The following is a 13,649-nucleotide window of genomic DNA, read 5'->3' on the forward strand; positions in this document are numbered from 1 at the left end:
ATCTCAAAGGAGGGTCAGGCAGTCCACAGTTAAAGTTGGAGGTTTCAAAACCTCTCTCAATAACTGAACAGGTGGAAAATCGGTAAAGCTATGAAAGACTTGAACAGCACAGTCAACTGATCTGATCTTCCCGACACCTAGGGATCACCCCACAAGAGCAGCAGGATCCTTGTCAAATCTGCACGGAACACTTGCCACGACAGTTCACATTCCGAGTCCTAAAAGCAGTCCCAGTTCAAAGCAACTCGACTCCTGTAAGATACTTCCTCTGATCACAACTGAATAAAGTCAGGATCCACGGCCAAAAAATTCTCTAGAACACCCTCAGATATTTAGGAACCAAATAATGTACTTCCAATAACCCAGGAGTTAAAGAAATCAAAAGAGTAATTGGAAAGTATTGTGAACGACAATGAAAGCAGCATAGCAAAGCTCGTGGCATGCAGCCGAAGCAGCACTTGGGGGACACCGAAGGCCTAGGTCACAAGAGAAGACGCTAGTCAAATTCATCATTTCAAATTCTACCTTAAGGAGAAAAAAAAGTGAGGCCCAAACACAGCAGAATAAAGGAAATAACATGTGTTGGAGTGAAAGTCAAATAAGAAACAAAATTAATGAAACCAAAAGCTACTCTGAGAAGACCAGTCATTTACAAACCTTAAAACAGACTGAGCTGGAAGGAAACAGAAGACAGATTTCCAATAATGTTAGGAACGACACGGGTGGCGTCACTAAGATGCTACACATACTGAAGGGCTGATGAAGCAGGTATAAACTACTGTGCGCCCACCGGACAACTCAGAAAAGAACAGGTTCCACACAAGGCGAAGTCAAGAAGCCGCGGACAGCCTGAACACCCTTGCATCTACTGAAGAAAGTGAATTTGTAGTTACAAACCTTTCCACAAAGAAAATTCCAGACCTGAATGGCAAGGTCTAGTCCATACTTAAAAGAAAAACATGACCAGTTCTACTCAAGGTCTTTTCAGAATTTTGGTAAGGAAACCACTCTGAACAAGTTCCAACTTATCCAACTTACATAAGAGATTCTGGGGCTGCCTTGGTCTGCTCAGGCGGCCGTGACAAAACACCAGACTGAGCGGCGCAGGCGGGCCGCTCAGACCACGTGTGTACAAGACGCAAAGACAAGTCCGCAGAGAAAGGGTCATCTCTTCAACAAATGACTCCGGAGTAACTGGTTATCTATCTGCAAAAAAAAAGAGAAAGAAAGAACAGACTGATCCCTCACAATACACAAAAAAATTAATTCAAAACGGATCATAGACTTACATGTAAATTGTAAAACTACAGAACTCCCAGGAGTAAATACAGGAAAAAGATCTTTGTGAACTTGGGTTAGGCACAGGGTTCTTAGATGTGACGCCCAAAAGCCCAGCCAGACAGGAGATTAAATTATTAGATTTCATCAAAGTTGGATCATTCCTATTCTTTGAAAGACACCGTTAAAAGAATTTATTTAAATTTAAACAAATTTAAACTAGCTATCTTTTTCTTAGTAAGTTTAAAAGAATTTTTCGGCGAGAGGAGGTAATTAGGTTTATTTATTTATTTGGTTTTAAATGGAGGTGCTGGGGGTCGAACCCAGGGCCTTGTGCACGCTGTGTTCTACTGCTGAGCTACACCCTCCTCTTTTTTCTTCTTTAATTGAGGCAAAACTGACCTATAATATTGTGTAAGCTTATGTGATGACGAAACACAGACATATACCACATCTCTCAGCTCATGTGATCACCACGTTTCTGTTGCTGTTACTGTGAGAACTTTCAACTGTACAATAAATGCAGTCTCGTTGCCCAGTCACCATGCAGTACCTTAGGTTCCAGAATGTCTCATCTTTTTTTTTTTAGTTAAAGGTTTTTTTGGTTACCATAAAGTCCGAAACATTTTTTCCCCCACTGTTGACTCTGAAATATTTTGGTCATAACCTTTTTCATTAATTTTTTTTTCTTTTGGGGGTAGAGGCAATTAGGTATATTTATTTGTTTATTTATTTACTGGCAGTACTGGGGATGGAACCCAGGGCCTCCTGCATGCTAAGCTCACGTTCTACCGCTCAGCTACACCCTCTGCCCAGGACATCTCACCTTACAGCTGGAAGTCTGCACGCTCTGACCAACATCTGCCTTTTCCCCAGCCTCCAAGCTCCAGCAAGCGCCTGTCTAGTCTCTGTTTCTGGGCGTCTGGCTTTTTTAGATCACGTACACTAGTGAGGCTGTGCTGTGTCTGTCTCCCTCTCTGTCTTGGCTATGTCGGTTAGCAGAATGCCCTCAAGGTCCATCCACACTGTCACAAACCTCAGGGTTCCCTTTTGATGGCTGAATGACAGTGCACATCACATTTTCTTTTTCACAGGGGGAGGTAATTAGGTGTATTTATTTATTTATCTTAATGGAGGCACTGGGAATTGAACCCAGGACCTTGTGCGTGCTAAGCATGAATTCTACCACTGAGCCATACCCTCCCCACCATATCATATTTTCTTCATCCACTCATCATCTGTCAGTGGACACTGAGGTTGTTTACATTCCTTGGCTATTGTGAATTATCTTTCTTTGTTAAAAAAAAAAAACTTTAAAAAATACATATATATTTACAGAAACTTGCCAAACAATGTGCAGGATGTGCTGTAAACCCTCCCCTCAGTTTCCCCGGTGATAGCATCCTGCATCTCGATGGGGCAATATAGACCCCAGGAGACTGGCACTGAGGCAGTCCTCAGAGCTTAGACAGATTTCACCGGTCTCACATGCCTTCCTCTGTGTGTGTGTGTGTTTGTGTGTGTGTGTGTGTGTGTGTGTGTGTGTGGTTGTGTGAGATGTCACCTCACGTGTAGATGTGTACAACCGCCGCCACAGTCGAGACAGAATTGACCCAAGGCTTCCTTGTGCTCCCCACCACAGCTGCCCTGGCTCCCTCCCCCACCCCCGCCCTGGCGTTCTCTAGCCTGTTCTCCATCTCTACGATTATGTTATTCCAAGAGCACTGTATATGTGGACTCATACATACCTTTCAAGATTGGCTTTTTCAGCTCAGCACAGTTTCCCTGAGGACCAGGCCAGCTGTACGTATCGAAGGTTGCTCCTTTTTAATGCCGTGTGGTACCCGTGATGTGAATATAGTGACTCAGTCTCTCCGTTTGTAATAAATCTATTCAGATTTTACATCTGTTCTTGAGTCCGTTTTGGCAGTCTGTGTGTTTTTAGGCATTTATCCATTTCATCAAGTGTCCAATTACCAACATCAGGAAGGAAGGAGGGGAGAGTAGGGGATAGCACTATGTAACTGTCAGCATACAGATCTTGCACGTGTTGTGTTCCACCGCTGCCTAAGTATTTACTTTTCTTTGGAGCAACTGTAAATGGTATTGTGACTAAACTTTCGGTTTTCACATGTTTGTGGTTGGTATATAAAAACGTGATTGAGTTTTCCGTACTGGCCTTGCTGAACTCACTTGTTAGAATTTATTTTTTGTAGATTCCTTAGGGGTTTCCGTTAAGACAACCTGCCCTGTGCCCTGTTCACTGGTCTTACGTGCCGGTGAACATTTCTTTTGTTCCTATCCGTATGCCTTTTATTTCTTTTTCTTGCCTTATCGTGCTGGTTAGAAGTGCCAGTACTATTTTGGGTCAGAGTGGTAAGAGCAGGCAAGCTTGCCTTGTTCCTGATCTTGGGAGAAAAGCATTCAGCCTCTCACCACTGAGTCTGATACAAGCTGTAGAGTTTTCTGTAGATTCTTGCTGTCGAGTTGAGGGAGTTCTCCCTCTGTTCCTAGTTTGCTGAGGGTTGTTTTTTAATCACGAGTAGGTGTTGGATTTTGTCATCTGCGTCTATTGAGATGATCGTGTGGTTATAGTAAGATGGTATACTACACTAACTGGTTATAGTTAAGGTAATCTGGTGGTTGTAGTAAGATGGTATACTACACCAACTGATTTTTGGGTAACAAGCTAACCTTGCATTCCTGGGGTAAATATCACTTGGTCTTTTTATATGTTCCTGGATTAAGTCTGCTAACGTCTGGAGGGTTTTTGCAACTGTCCTTTTGAGAGATGTCATTGTGTAGTTTTACACCATTTCTGGTACCATTTTTGTATACTTATACTATTTTTAAATAATTATCTATGTAATGACCTTTAGTACTGTTCCTTGTATCTTCATATGATGTCACTTTCTTTATCCTAAAAGATTCGCTTTGGTATTTCACGTAAAGCAGGTCTGCTACCAACACATTCTCCCTGTCTTTGTTTATCTAGGAATGCCTTTGTTTTGCCTTCATTTTTGAAAGATAGTTTTGCTGGATGTAGAATTATTGGTTGCCTGATTTTCTCTTTCAAAATCTTAAATACTCCTCTGCTCTTTGGTCTCCACTGTTCTTTAGGAGAAGTCATCTTTCATCTTATTGCAGTTTTCTTGTATCTGATAGTCATTTTATCTTCCTACTTTCAAGATTTTGTGTTTGTTTTCTAGCAGTTTGACTATGGTGTGTCCAGGTGTGAATATCTTTGTGTTTATCCTATTAAAAATGTGCAGTAATGTTTTTCATTGAATTTGAAAAGTTTGGGGCCATTATTTCTTCAAAAACTTTTTCCTGCTCCTTTTCCTCATTCCTTTTATCTGGATGTGTATGTGTGATATATGTATGTTAGTGTGCTTGGGGGTATCCCATGGGTCTCTGAGGTACTGTTTGTTCATGTTCTAATTTTTTGTTAGGGGGTAATTAGGCTATTTATTTATTTATTTATTTATTTTAGTGGAGGTACTGGGGATTGAACCCAGGACCTTGTGCATGCTAAGCATGCACTCTACCACTGAGCTATACCCTCCTACCCTGTTCATTTTCCTTCATGCTTTTTTTCTTTCTGTTTCTCAGATTGGATAATCTCTGCTGATCTACCTTCAAGTTCACTGCTTCTTCCTGTTTCCAGTTCACGTTTGCTGTTGGACCTCTGTAGTGAAATTTTCATTTCAGGTATTGTTTTTCAACTCAATTTCTATTGGCCTTTTTAAATTGTTTCTGTCTTTGTATTGATAATCGCAACCTGGTGAGTCATTGTCATCATATTTTTAAAAAATCTTTAACCATGGTTTTTTGTTGTTGTTGTTGTTGTTCTTTGAACGTATTTACAATAGCTGCTTTGAATTCTTTGTCTGCTAAATCCAAACCTGAGCCCCCCTCAAGGACAGTTTCTACAAACCACTTTTTTCCCCTGTGCATGGCCTACTTACATTATTGTGTTTCTTCGAATGTCTCATAATTTTTTAACGAATGCCGGGCATTTTAGACAACATGCTTTCGAACCTCTGGACTCTGAGCCCTCCCCGCCTCACTGGCGGGCTGTTCCTGGTGCTGCTGTTCGTTTGCCCATACCTGGCTTGGATGAACTCCGCACAGCCTGTCCCCTCTGCAGTGTGTGACCCCTGGTAGCTACTAGATTTTTTTAAACACTTTTTTCCCTGCTGCAGATGATTACTTCCCATGAAGGAAGCACCCTTTGACCCTCACTCTAAAAAAATCCTTTTTTATATGTAAGTCTGGCTTCCTCAGATTTGTCCTTGGATCATTATAGTTCAGTGGCCAGCCACTGTTCAGAGATTGTTTAACAAACTGAACCAATAAAGCCTCCATCCTCTGCTGATGGCTCCGTGTATAGGCTAGTTCACGCAGTTTGCAATCTGGGCCTGGCTTTTACTTTTTGCTTGCACAAAGCCTCATATTCAGCCAGAGAGGAGTGTATAGCTGGGGCCCTTTCTGGTCTTTCCATACTGTAGGAACAGCCTTGCAGACTACAAAGGGCATCTTACCAATGCCCGCCATGGCTGTCGTAGTCACTGACCTTCCTTGTTAAGTTCTGCCGGGGCTATTGCTCCAACCAGCACCACGGCCCGGGCAGCTGAGGTCTAGGCCTCTACCCAGTTGCCTGCTACTGTGATTGCAACTGTTTTTGACAAACACTCTTTGGAGCTTTCCTCCTTCCCCAGTCCTTCTTCCAGTGTCTGTAGGAACTTCAAGTCCTCAAGGCCTACCTTGCTGTGGTGTAATTACCATGGGGAGGGAGCAAATAAAAGTAGCTGGATACTAAAACTCCAGGGACTCCCCCCGTTCTTACAGATGTTCGATGCTTTCTTTTCTTTTCTTTTTCAGTAAGTGTTTTTCAAACATTGTATGCATTTGGTCAACTTTCAGAGTCTTGGAATGGTTGCTTTTAAAAGTTCTGTCCAGTTTCATCATTGCTTTTTTGGGAGATTTGGTCAGCCCTTCTATCTGCTACTCCAGAAATCTCCCCCACATACAAAAACTTAAATTTTCTAGTAGCTATACAGAAAAAGATGAAATTAGTTTTAATGATGTATTTAACCTAACTTAATATAAAAAATTATTCCAACAGGTAATCAATACTTTAAAAATTACAAATGAACTATTTAACTTTTCTTCCTGCTCAGTCTTTGAAACCTGGGGTGGGGTGCCTTTTTACTGCTACAGCGCATCCTCGTTTGGACCAGCCACGTTCAAGCACCGTCGAGATGTGGCTGCTGGCTGCCACGCTGGCCGGGCAAGGACGGCGGTTTGGCACCGGGAACCTGCTGCTTTCCAGGCGTGTCAGTGACGCGCGGTCGTGTTGAGGAGCCCCGATCCCCTGGGAGCGTTGGACCCTTCAAGGCTGAGATGGTAAAATGAAACTCGGCTCTGCCAGCGGAAAGACTTCCCCGCCTTTCGGGGCTGTGCGCGGGGGCTGCCGTCAGCCTGCGGAGGGACGGCGGCGCCCGCTCCCCGGGCGCGCGGGGGCTCGGCGGTGGCTACGCAGCGGCGGTCCGGGGAGGGGAGAGCCCGCCGGGCCCGGGGCCGCCGGCCGGGGCGCTCGCGGGGGGGTGGTTCCCGCCGTAACACAGCGCGTTCGGCCAGGGGAGCCTTGCGGGGTTCCGCGCGCGGCCGAGGCGGGGCTTCAGCGCCGGGCCCCTCGGGAGGAAGGGCGGGGCGCGCGTCGGACGCCGGCCACACCCGGCTCGGGCGAGGGGGCGAGCCCCGGCGGCCCCAGCCGGAGCCCCGCGAGCCCCGCCTCCCGCGGTGGGCGGAGCCGACTTCCGACCTCCTTCCGCCCCATCCCCGAGGCCGGCCCTTCGGCAGCCGGGCGCGGTTTCCCGGGGACGCATTTCCCGCCGCACCGCGGCCGCCCGGACCGCCCTGGCGGAGCACCTTCCGGCGGCCCCGGCGCGGAGCCCTGGGCCCGGCGGCGGCCCGGCGGCGGCCCCTGCGCGGCTGCCTCACGGCGCGGCGCGAGCTCGGGAGCCGCACCCAAGGGACCCCCGCCGCACGCCCCCGGAGCTCCTGGCTCCCCCAGCGGGCCCCGCCCCCACCCCGGCTCCGGAGGGCCCGGCCCCGTCGGGAGGAGCCGCGGCCCGGCTCGGGCGCCCAGGCGGCCCGGCTCGGCCCAGGTAGGTTCCTGCGGGTGCGGGTGGAGCGCGCCGCGCTGGACGCGCTCATGCGCTGGTGTGTCTGGGCAGCGCATGGGCGGCCTGGGTGACTTCTGCCTGTAACTTCACAGTTTCCGGAAATGTCAAACCTGCGGCTGGGCACTTAGTCGACTATTAAACCGGTGACCCTGCTTAGTAATTTCAGAACTAGGTAAGAGAACGCGAAGTCCGTGTTCTCGCAGACCGAGCCTCCCGCACACCCTGTCCCTCCTGGTCTTTCCTGTCCTAATCACGTCTCCGCCGCCGCCCACTGAATCCTCTTAGGGGAGGATGCCTCCAGCGAGGTTGGCCCGCCCAGGTAAAGCCCGAGGGAAGAGTACTCTGAGTCCCTGTGCAGGACCACCTGACACCCGGGGGAGGGCGCAGAGTGTGGCCAGGTGAGCGCCTGCACCCACCTTGGGCAGGGAAGGCAGGCCTCCAGCGCTGTTGCCACAGGGTGATCCTGCGGTGGTGGGGTCCTTGGGCCTTGCAGGTTATAGCTGCTGCTTATGGTGGCCAGTTCTGGGCCAGGTGCCAACAGGACATTGCATTCACGTTTCATTGACTGGTCACAGCGGTCCTGCCAGGCAGACATCTTAATCCCGCTAACAAGTGAGGCGTCAAGGCTCAGAGAGGTTGAGTGACTTGCCCGAGGCCTCCACTGGAGCGGCTTCGAGGACAGTGTGTGCCTGCACCAGCTCTCCGTAGGCCGCACCTCAGCCCCTGGTTTCTCCCTTTAGTGTGGAGACCATGCCAAAGCTGCAGGGCTTCGAGTTCTGGAGCCGCACCCTGGGGGGGGCCCGCCACGTGGTGGCCCCCATGGTGGACCAAAGCGAGCTGGCCTGGAGGCTGCTGAGTCGCCGCCACGGGGCCCAGCTGTGCTACACGCCCATGCTGCACGCCCAGGTCTTCGTCCGCGATGCCAACTACCGCAAAGAGAACCTGTACTGCGAAGTGTGCCCCGAGGACCGGCCCCTCATCGTGCAGGTGGGCAGGGCGAGAGCCCTAGACGGCCGGCAGGGCGCCTTTCCCTCAGCCTCCCTGGGAACAGCCCTTGAGATCCTCGGGGAGGCCTTGAGGCCACGGGCTGCCGTTTGTCCGAGACTGACCCCTTTCCAAGAGCAGTCTCTGACTTCTGGCGAACAGACGGCTTGGGTGCTGTGAAAGACTCATGGCCCCCTGACATCACCCACACGTGTCTCTTGTAGCTCCCTGCTTATCAGAACCGTTCGAAAGAACGGCTCTGCTCTTGGCCAAGTCAGCGATGCCGGCTTTCCGTGTGAGTCTCTCACTCAGCCTGCTGCTGGCCTGGGGACGCGTCCCAGCTCAGTCACACTGTGACATTTGGGACGGGCTGCCTCATGTGCTCATCCCCGGGACCACACCCCCGCTGGTCACACGTGGACCCCTCGGGGCAGCTTGGGGGCTGGGGCCTGGCTGGGGCTCATGGCGACTTTCGTCTCCTCCAGTTCTGTGCCAATGACCCAGAGGTGTTTGTCCAGGCGGCTCTCCTGGCGCAGGATTACTGTGACGCCATTGACCTGAATCTGGGTTGCCCGCAGATGATAGCCAAGCGCGGTGAGTGCCGGCTTTAGGCAGAGGTGTGGCTCTGAGCGCAGGTGCCCTGGGAGCGAGCGAGGTGAGGGCTTGGCGCAGGCTTGGCCCTGCCTCAGGTGGTGGCAGCTCAGGCAGCAGCCAGTCGTCTCTTTGCTCCTCTCTCTGGATGGCAGCCCACCTCGGGTGCCAGGGTCAGGGGCTGGGGTTCAGCTGGCTGGTAGAGGCCAGTCGCTCCCTTTGTTGCTGGGTTATGTCGTTGGACTCCCTCTGGATAAACGGGTTTTGCTGAAAGGAGGTCCGCCCCAATACTCTCGTGCTGCCTTGGGTGCCAGTGGCTGCTCCCCTGGCATCTTGGCCTTTGTCCCTGGGCCTGAGGATGTGCCAGTTGACCAGAGACCGTGTAGGGTGGGCGTTCCGTTCAGTACTCGTGTGCTCAGGCCACGTGGAGAATAGAACCTGGCCAGGCAGCTCTTGGCCCGTGTGGCTGCAGGAGGGGTGCAGAGGCCATGTCTGTCCTTCGTAGGTCACTACGGCGCCTTTCTGCAGGAGGAGTGGGACCTGCTCCAGAGAATGAGTGAGTTGGCCACATGCTCCCTGCGGGGATTGGGGCCGCGCTGTGGACAGCGGCAAGCCCCAGAGACAGCCTGGCAGGGCTCGGGAAAGGACAGTGGCCAGCAGAATCCTGGCCGTGGCGCTCTCCCTGTGGTAGAAGGCGGCTGTGAAGAGTGGCCCGTCCCATGCCAGCCACCCCCTTAGAACCAGATAGTGGGTGCTGGGGCAGCGTCGTCGCCCATTGCCGGCTCTCCTGGCGCCTGGGGGTGGGAGGCGGGGCTCTCAGCGGCTGCCTGCGGGTGGGCCCCTACAGCCTGCCTCTCGGAACCCATGCTGCCGTCCCCCAGTTCTGCTCGCTCACGAGAAGCTCTCCGTCCCCGTCACGTGCAAGATCCGCGTCTTCCCAGAGATCGACAAGACCGTGCGGTACGCCCAGATGCTGGAGAAGGCTGGCTGCCAGGTGAGGGCCCCGTGCTGTCCCCCGCCTCTAGGAGCACCTTTGAGGGCTTACCCCTGGGGTGGGCCGGATTCACAGGGACTTTTAGGTGATGGTTGGGGACGCCAGTACTGGGTAGGGGGTGCTGAGCCTCAGCCACCTTCTCCCCACCCCCCCAGCCCTTTCCTTCCTCGTTCGTGCCTTTGGCCTTGGGCAGCGGAGCTACTGCTGCTTCCAAGAGAGCAGGGTCTTTTGAGAAAGGGTCTGGACCTCACTCTGAATCCTGGGTGGCGTTGGGGGTGGGGGGGGCCTCTGATGTGGGAGCCCCAGGTAGCACCCCCACGGTGTCAGTGGCCCTAAGTGCAGCCCAGAGGACCAGGGTGGGGACTGAGTGAGCCAGGCACAGGATGGCCTCTGCTCTGCTCCGCATGGGAAGCTGATGCCCCGCAGCCGAAGGCAGAGGGTTCCCTGCAGTTGGTTTGGGGGCTGCAGCGGAGAGCCTGGCTGAGCTGGCGCTGTTGTGCCCTAGTTGCTGACAGTGCACGGCCGCACCAAAGAGCAAAAGGGGCCCCTGTCCGGCAGCGCGTCCTGGGAGCACATCAAGGCTGTGCGGTGAGTGGGCCCTGGGGGAAACCGGGGGCCGGGGGCATTACAGTCTGGCCCCAGGGCAGGGCACTCAGCCCTTTGAGTGTAGGGTTGGGGTGGGGAGGCTGGGGGCTGGGGGAAGGGAGAGGCCCTGCCTGGATGGAGTCTGACGGGTGGGGACGGGCCAGCATCCTCTTCTGAGTGTCTGCCCGTCCTACTCCCAACAGGAAGGCGGTGGCCATCCCTGTGTTTGCCAACGGGAACATCCAGTGTCTGCGGGATGTGGAGCGCTGCCTCCAGGACACGGGGGTACAGGGGGTCATGAGTGCAGGTGAGGGTGCACCCTTGCCCATGGAGGGACCCATCCGCGTTGTGGGGCCACTGGCCCAGCTGAATGGCCTCAGGCTCATGCTGCCCGCACTGAGGGGCCCCGCCTGCTTGACAGGCCAGAGCTTTCAGGCCAGTGGCTGGCCTTGCCCTGGCAGGGGGTGAGGCAGGGGGCACATCCCTCTGGGGTGTGAGCCCCTGAGCCTCAAGCCCCCTTCCCCTGCAGAGGGAAACCTGCACAACCCTGCCCTGTTTGAGGGCCGCAGCCCCGCCGTCTGGGAGCTGGCCGAGGAGTACCTGGACATTGTGCGCCAGCACCCCTGCCCCCTGTCCTACGTCCGTGCCCACCTCTTCAAGCTGTGGCACCACACGTGAGTTGCCCCCAGGGCAAAAGTTGTCTGGTCTGAGCCCTGCCTGGGCACTGAGGGTTTTAAGATGGACTCAGGTCTAGGGGGCTGCAGTGATGGAGCGGGGCAGGAGGCAGGGGGCCTGAGTCAGAGGAGAGACTGGCCTCTGCCCAGTGCTCGGTGGCTCTGATGGGCCATGTGTCTCAGGCTGCAGGTGCATCAGCAGCTTCGTGAGGAGCTCGCCAAGGTGAAGACCCTGGAGGGCGTTGTGGCGGTGAGCCGGGAGCTGAGGCTGCGGTGTCAGGTGGGTGCCGCAGTGGTGTGGTGCCGGGTGGCAGGAGAGGGGCTGGGGCCTCTGACCCTGGGGCCTCTGGGCTTTTGCAGGAGGATATATCCAGGCAGAAGGAGGGAGAGAAGCCTTCGGGCAGCTTGCCTTTCTCCCACTGGATCTGCCAGCCCTATTTCCGGCCAGGGTGAGCCTCTTGCATGTGGGCTGGGGGGCGAGGGGGGCCAGCTCCATCCCCTCAGGGACCGCGCTTGTTGGGGGCGGCACGGGGCGGGCTCTCCGTTGTCAGCCTGTGCTTAGGTTTTAAATCATTTCTTTTTGTAAGCTGCTTTTCTAAGCTCCTCTGATCCTGGGTGAATTTGTCCTGGCGTCAGGAGGTGACCCTCCTGGGCTTCCTCTGGGTTGTCATCTGTAGCCACAGCCCTGCTCAGTGGCTCAGACCCTGGTGCCCCACCGTGTCCCAGTCTCTGTGCCAGCCACTGGGGCCCAGCCCCGGCTTGGGCAGCCTGAACCGAGCCCCAGAGGAGCTGCACGCGTTTCCTCACCCTGGGGCTGCAGCGGGCCGGCTGCCCCTCGTGGGCCTTCCCCAGCTCTACCCGCTGCCCCTTCTTTCCAGGCCCAGGGAGGGGAGCAAGGAAGGTGGGGCTGCCCGCAGCAAGCGGGCCCTGGAGGAAGAGGAGGGCATCACGGACATCCTGTCCAAGAATAAGCAGAAGAAGCAGCTGAGGAACCCCCACAAGACCTTCGACCCCTCACTGAAGCGTAAGCTGCTCCCACTGCTGGAGTCTGGGGAGGAGGCTGCCCACCCCCGTGGGGGGCCCCCAGGACAGGTGCTCTGATGCTTCCTAAGAGCAGGAAGGGCCCTGTGACCTGTCCACAAGCCCCCAAGGAGGCTGGTGGGTTCCAGGAGGCCCCAGCCAGCAGCCCTGCCTGCTATCTTCCCTCAGGGCTGCCATCCCAAGAAGGACCTTCCAGTGGGAGGCGTCTGTGGTGGGCATGGAGCCCGAAGACCATTGGGTGGGTGGGAGGAGGTTTCCCAGCAGGACCATGCACGCCGCGTCCTCTGCCCTCCCAGAGCCGCCCAGCCAGTGAGCGGGGACAGTCCCTGGGGGCTCTGTGGAGGAGATGGCCATGGTGGGTGGGCCTGCCTCCTTCAACCAGCACCTCTTTTTGTTCTTTTCCCAGCAAAATATGCCAAGTGTGATCAGTGTGGAAACCCAAAGGTGAGGCCTGGCCCAGGGCAGAGCTCAGCCCCCGGAGGGGTGGGCACCTGGGCGAGCGCCCTTTTCCTGGCTGGGAGGGGCTTCTTCCCTGTGAGGCTGGCGCTGCCCAGCCTAGGACAGCCCCTCCTGTGCTCCTGGCCAGCCCTGGCCACTCGCTGAGGCTCCAGGGCGGCCAGGGAAGGGCACCAGCCCCAGGCTCACAGGCTTTCCTCCTTCCAGGGCAGCAGGTGTGTGTTTAACCTCTGCCGTGGCTGCTGCAAGAAGCGAGCTTTCCGAGAAACCGCTGACTGCCCAGGTGAGGGTACCTGCTGCCCTCAGCACCCCCACCCTTGCCGGGCAGTTGGCTCTGCAGCCTCCTAAGCCCCGTTTCCCTCCTCTTACCCCTCTGCCAGGTCATGGGCTGCTCTTTAAAACCAAACTGGAGAAGTCCCTGGCCTGGAAGGGGGCCCGGCCCCAGCTGCAGGAAGCTCAGCAGGCAGGGCCTGGGGAAGCAAGTGGCTTTCCTGAGGTCGTGGGCAGTGCCCTGGCCTGAAGGGCAGCTGCAGCCCCCGTGCCACCCACCAGGCCTCAGGCCCGCTGCCGAAGCCTTGGCACATCCTGCTCAAGGAAACGCCTTTACTCAGGGAACCTCCTGCTATTTCACGTGGAAGCTCAAGCTGGTCCCCCTCAGCCCAGGCTGAGGGCCCGGAGGTGCTGCACCAGGGAGCAGGCTCCCCGGCAGAACTGGCCCGTCCTCGCAACTCTCGTGTGTTCACATAGACAATAAATCACTTCAAAGTTGGGCGTGCAGAGAGCTGGCCTGCAGCCTTCCCAGGTCATCCAGACCTGGGTGGAGTCGGGGCCAGCAGGACGGGGGAAGGGTAGCAA

The 13,649-nt window shown here is 54.5% G+C and overlaps 2 protein-coding genes across 5 annotated transcripts; one reads left to right on the forward strand and one right to left on the reverse strand.

Annotated features, from left to right (window-relative positions):
* Nucleotides 1-6,539: 6,539 nt before the first annotated feature.
* On the forward strand, nt 6,540-13,571 carry DUS1L (dihydrouridine synthase 1 like). 4 transcript variants are annotated; one of them, XM_031469395.2, is made up of 15 exons: nt 7,339-7,451; nt 7,562-7,641; nt 8,210-8,456; nt 8,939-9,047; nt 9,550-9,600; nt 9,926-10,038; nt 10,544-10,626; nt 10,827-10,930; nt 11,153-11,297; nt 11,481-11,577; nt 11,658-11,746; nt 12,176-12,321; nt 12,745-12,782; nt 13,002-13,077; nt 13,175-13,571. In XM_031469395.2, the coding sequence occupies exons 3-15, from the start codon at nt 8,220-8,222 to the stop codon at nt 13,312-13,314; spliced, it is 1,428 nt and encodes a 475-aa protein (XP_031325255.1). In that variant the 5' UTR covers nt 7,339-7,451; nt 7,562-7,641; nt 8,210-8,219; the 3' UTR covers nt 13,315-13,571. The 4 variants fall into 4 exon arrangements, with proteins under 4 accessions (XP_064351425.1, XP_031325254.1, XP_031325255.1 ...); XM_064495355.1 differs by lacking the exons at nt 7,339-7,451; nt 7,562-7,641 and adding an exon at nt 6,540-6,687; XM_031469394.2 differs by lacking the exon at nt 7,562-7,641 and having other exon boundaries at nt 7,312-7,451.
* LOC135323184 (WAS/WASL-interacting protein family member 1-like) lies at nt 6,619-7,500 on the reverse strand. The gene has a single exon (XM_064494942.1). It carries the CDS (start codon nt 7,498-7,500, stop codon nt 6,619-6,621), a length of 882 nt encoding a protein of 293 aa, XP_064351012.1.
* Nucleotides 13,572-13,649: the final 78 nt, after the last annotated feature.

Source organism: Camelus dromedarius, chromosome 16, assembly GCF_036321535.1.
Source record: "Camelus dromedarius isolate mCamDro1 chromosome 16, mCamDro1.pat, whole genome shotgun sequence".
Taxonomy (NCBI): Eukaryota; Metazoa; Chordata; class Mammalia; order Artiodactyla; family Camelidae; genus Camelus; species Camelus dromedarius.

Bases quoted from the DNA above. Each gene is read 5' to 3' on its own strand.
- LOC135323184 (XM_064494942.1), bottom strand. From the start codon at position 7,500: ATGAGCGCGTCCAGCGCGGCGCGCTCCACCCGCACCCGCAGGAACCTA.
- DUS1L (XM_064495355.1), top strand. From the start codon at position 8,220: ATGCCAAAGCTGCAGGGCTTCGAGTTCTGGAGCCGCACCCTGGGGGGG. The intron at 10,627-10,826 runs GTGAGTGGGCCC...TACTCCCAACAG, and splicing joins GAGCACATCAAGGCTGTGCG to GAAGGCGGTGGCCATCCCTG. The intron at 12,322-12,744 runs GTAAGCTGCTCC...TTCTTTTCCCAG, and splicing joins CTTCGACCCCTCACTGAAGC to CAAAATATGCCAAGTGTGAT.